The sequence below is a fragment of the Chelonoidis abingdonii genome, chromosome 2, assembly GCF_003597395.2.
Source record: "Chelonoidis abingdonii isolate Lonesome George chromosome 2, CheloAbing_2.0, whole genome shotgun sequence".
NCBI lineage: Eukaryota > Metazoa > Chordata > Testudines > Testudinidae > Chelonoidis > Chelonoidis abingdonii.
The window spans coordinates 201586502-201591708 of NC_133770.1; the positions used below are offsets into that span (position 1 = coordinate 201586502).

The 5207-nt window shown below is 40.6% G+C and overlaps 1 protein-coding gene across 1 annotated transcript in view; it reads right to left on the minus strand.

The window, feature by feature from the left end:
* Positions 1-5207, minus strand: part of CCDC102B (coiled-coil domain containing 102B) — a 336500-nt gene that overhangs the window by 81567 nt on the left and 249726 nt on the right. The window contains exon 7 of the mRNA XM_075061961.1: positions 2265-2368. Coding sequence (XP_074918062.1) covers positions 2265-2368 — 104 coding nt within the window. The remainder of the gene's footprint in view (positions 1-2264; positions 2369-5207) is intronic.

A 5207-nucleotide genomic window follows, 5' to 3' on the forward strand; every position in this document is an offset into this window, starting at 1 on the left:
GAAGGTTTTTGGGGGAGACCAGAGCTTATCAGGCGCTCTACCCTAAGTCCTGATTGGTGGCAGCACTACAGGATGTAAGCTGGTAATAAAGCTTAGAGGATTCATGCTGGTACCCATATTTTGGACGCTAAGGTTCAGACTTGGGAATTATACCATGACAGAGCCTCTACCTAACTCAGACTTTATTGATTTCTGTGTTGTTTCTAGGCACTTAGAAGTTAGGTGGTCAGCACTGCAACACTTAAGTCTCTTTGTGAATCTTACCTTACATCCCTGGTCACAGGGAAGAAACCCAGTTGTACAGTTGGGCAGGGATATTGATAAGCAGTTAGCACAGATAGACTTGGATCTGAGTATGACATCCCAAGAGTGTGAAAATTCTGAAATTCTACCCCAGGAGAGTAAAGGAACAAAGATTGCCACGTGTGGAGGTGCACTCAGATACCAGAAAGGGGACAAAAATGCAGCTAGCAATGTAACTGTGGCATATACCATTAATGCTCTACTATGTTACCTTTAGAACTCAAAAGCCCCTATACACACATTCCTCAATCTCTTTATCCACAGTTTACCCTCACTGTAACTTTAAGTGGTACAATCTGATCAGACACTTAGAGGTTGTTTTTATCCAAAGGTAAAATGGGAAGGAAAAAGATTAAAAATGTTGTGGTTTCCAACTCACTTCAGCAAGGAGTAAACGCCCAATGGAAGACTGACCTGAAGCAGCACGGTTCCATAGGGAAATCTTGAACCCATGACATGCGAGTGGATTCAAAATATATCCAACTTTGCATATTTTAAAATATATCATGAGAAAATATGACTGAATACTATCTTTACCAAATTACACCAGTATCCTAAAATCTCTGATTGATCACTTGTAAGCCTAATTCTCTAGTACTTTGCACCTTGGGATGTCATTTATCTGAGTGCAGAGTGAGTATACATTTAGTGTTTTGCACTCATTTTGTACGGGTGTAAGTGACAGCATACAGTAGGCTCAGAATTAGTCTAGAGCGAGCAAGCAAATAGCCATAATATATCTTTCATCTGTAACACTTAAAAAAAAACACCATGCTAACCAGCAGCAACAAAAAAGGGAAAATCTTAATATATTCAAAAAATACTACTTTCTGAAATGTATGTTGGCTTCTCAGCGTCTTGCATAATATGGAACAAATGTTCACTGCCAACCAAGATAAACATTCAAGTTCAGGTGAGGTGCTTTATAAATATAAATGCATTATATAGGTGGGTTAGATATGTTTTCACAGTATGTATATTTTGCAGTCTTGGGAGAAAACAAAGGTGGTGCAATATATACATATTTGAATGTTCCAACTTCAATTTGTGTTTCCAGAAAAGTTACACTTTAAAGTAGCCTCTTTAGTAACAGACAATTAATGGAGCATCATATATTTCCCCCAGAAAAAAGTGGGTCAGTTGTACATTTTCTTTGGATATCATCTATGCTATTGGATAATGAAATAAACAATGAAAATATTGAGTATGCTCCTGTAATCTTTGCAAGAATGGCAGGTTCCATCCTAGAGTGTTGGATTCATAGTCTACTAGAAACAGTTTTGACTGATTTTTTCTTACTATTCACTATGTCCAGTCCTACACACATGCTCACCACTTACATAAATGCACACAGACTCACATGTGGGTGCACAAGGGTATAGGAGAGGTACAGGGAGACTTTCCCCTACTACGCAATGCACCCTCATGCAGGGATCAATCACACATGCAGTCCCTTCATATCCTGAGTGGAGTAACTTATCCCTCGCAGTGAGAGCTAGATCCCTACTCACTGTAACAGGAGGGGAGAGCTGTGGGAAGAAGGGAAGGCCAGAGTGAAGCATGTCTTTTATCCTACTTAGGAGAAGCGCAGGAGACACTTCCACTCTGCATGTCGAAAACTCCACCGCAAAGCCTGTCTCACACACTAAGCACTCCCACTGGGTGGCACAGCTCCACAATATCCCCAGCATGGGACCCAGAGTATCCTGTTGTTTTCCTTATTCACTGCACCTATTTTTTGTGTGTTTATCCATGCTCACCTAGATTGATTAAAAACCAAATTACAGTAGGAGTTTGAATGTATTCATATGAACCAGAATTGTAGGGGGAACCAAACAATTGCAACAGTTACTAGGCAGATGTAAATGTGACAGATCATCAATGAAAGTGCATCTTCACTTAATCTTCCTCTATTAACATTCCAGCCCAGATTCAAAGTATTAAAAGGGTAAAGCACTGACCTGCTTTTTAAATGATTAAGCTGAATCTGTAAATTGTCATTTGCCTCTGTCTGCTCATCCAGAGATAGCTGTAGCTTTCGAATCTGGTTTAGTGATTCATCGAGCTGAAAGCAAACAGACCAGATTGGTTTTGAAATGTACCACGCACATTTTTACCATGAGTATTATTATAATAGACACAAATAACACCCACTGATATTTGAGGCTAATTTTTTTTTAAAGTTACATTTGTGTTTGAGATTTTAATCACATGTGTGTTTCATTCTCTCTCTTACACACACACACACGATCAGGATCCTTTTTCTTAGTAAGGACATATAACATTGTACTCAGTGTGCCTTATGCTAAATGTTGCCAAGTTTTATTTCCTACATATCATTCACGTTATTTTCTGTGAAATACATGAAATATCCTATTTTCTTAGCTTTTTTGTTAAAACCATCACAAAGTTTTATGGACAATAAGAAATAACCTAGAACATTTATTCTAATTACGTATGAGGATATTTTATCTATCCTTAAATATTTCCCCCAGTTTCTATGCTGCTATCAATAAAGTACCTGCCAAGTCACTGGAAAAGCAATAAAATTGCAGTCATGATTTAAAAATAAGGTCACAAGCAGCTTTCTCTGTAGAATTCTAATTTGACTTCTATGAAACGTGTAGAATGAAACCTGATAACAGGTGAAAGTCAACCAACTTCTGGTTGTTGTTACAAACCCATTGAGGCCCAGCCAGCATTTTAGTAAGGGGCTCCCATATGTGTTCTCCCCAAGCCTGTGATAAATCTCCATGTCCCAAGGCTTTGTGTGCTTGTAGGAAGGAGTCTTGAGGGACCGGAGAATCTATTCATTTTCTCAATTAAACCAAAGAAAAATTAATTGTCTCCTAAGACAACAAAACTTGGCAATCAAGTTTATCTAAAGCTGCATTCTGTGGGAGGAAAAAATCTTACATTTTTATTCCTCAAAAAGGTGTTCAACTGGGTAAATTTAAAATACAGGGCACAGGGTGACTAATAAAGGCCTGCTGGTGGGTCTATGGATATATAGGTAGCTCTGACACAAATTGCCTTGCACCAAATGGCAGGTGCTTATAGAACAACCTGGTTCAGTTCTAAGAAAAATAAATAGGTTGCTATCAAAGTATTTTTATAAGCCCCAAGGATAAATCATCTTCTTCAAGGATAATTTATCGGTATCCCAATGAAGTTTATCCTCTCGGCCACTCCCCTGAATCCAATATTCCCTTAAATCTGCTGGGAACATATTAAATGGGAGGCTTGCAGGCACTCCCAAAGATACCTCTAGATCACAGGTTTTGTAAACACAGACTTCTCCCAGGCTTGCTTGTTTATTTCAGTTTGTACAAGATTTACTAAGCAGCATAAAATATAATAATTGGAGATATACCCATCTCCTAGAACTGAAAGGGACCTTAAAAGGTCATTAAGTCCAGCCCCCTGCCTTCACCAGCAGGACTAATTTTTGCCACAGATCCCTAAGTGGCCCCCTCAATGATTGAACTCACAACCCTGGGTTTAGCAGGCCAGTGCTCAAACCGCTGAGCTATCATCCCTCCCCCCCAAACCACCTAGTGCTACAGGCCCTTATTACACAATTTAATATTCACAGCAAATAACCATCTGCAAAGAAAATAGCCACCTCTACTGAGCATGTAGAACCTTCCAGCCTTCAATTCACACTTCCACCAAAATCCTGGAAAATAGGTGGGCTTTGCAGCATGCTAGCAAGTTAATAGATCTGGGTTCTGATAGCTCAGTGGTTCTCAAACTGGGGCTGCGGCTTGTGTAGGGAAAGCCCCTGGTAGGCTGGGCCGGTTTGTTTACCTTCTGGGTCTGCAGGTTCAGCCAATCGTGGCTCCCACTGGCTGCAGTTCACCGCTCCAGGCCAACAGGGGCTGTGGGACACAGTGGCCAGCAAATCTCTTATCCTGTGCCGCTTCCCACAGCCCCCATTGGCCAGTGGAGCCACGATCGGCCGAACCTGCAGACTCAGCAGGTAAACAAACCAGCCCAACCCACCAGGGGCTGTCCCTACACAATCAGCGGCCCCAGTTTGAGAACCACTGTGATAGCCCAATGTAGAGATGCAATTCCAAAAGGCAAAGTCCACTCACACCAACCAGCCAGTAGCCTCTTCCCTTTTAGACAGGGTAGCTCAGACTTGTTCTCAGCAAAGGCAGTACTGAATGGGAAGAAAAGTGGAGTCTCAGAGTTCATCTTTACTAAAACATGTTGTAGCATGTTATAGGGTGCTAACCACCATGTTCTAAAATGCTAGTGTGGACTTTAGCATGTACTGAGCTGGTCAAGTGGAAGCTAGTGCAGGAGCCTAGGCTTCAGTATGATTAGATTAGCACATGTTAAAGTTGCCTTCGCCTACACTAGTTTAGAATGAACCTGCTGGCCAACACCATTCTAACACCACATCATTTATCCAAAGCCTCAGATGACCAGAGAGATGGTAAACCAAACTCTTTAGGGCTTGATAGATTAAAACAAATTCCTTGAGCTCAAAATTGGCAAACCTAGAAAGAGTTTTCAGCAAACTCTCTCCCACTCAGAGTTTACAGTTTTGGAAAAGAGTCACACTGAATTTTAGTGGCAGCAAAATTTAAGGGACTGTGAAACCCGCCTTATAACTTTTCCCAAAAGAGTTGGCAAGACTCTTAAGTTTCATTTTAATTCTATTCTTCCACTTATTGTGATCCTCAAAAGTATCTAATCCAGGGGGAGGGAACCTGCGGCACGTGAGCTGATTTTCAGTGGTAGTCACACAGCCCAGGTCCTTGCCACTGGTCCAGGGGGCACTGCATTTTAATTTAATTTTAAATGAAGCTTCTTAAACATTTTAAAAACCTTATTTACTTTACATACAACAATAGTTTAGTTATATATTATAGACTTATAGAAAGAGACCT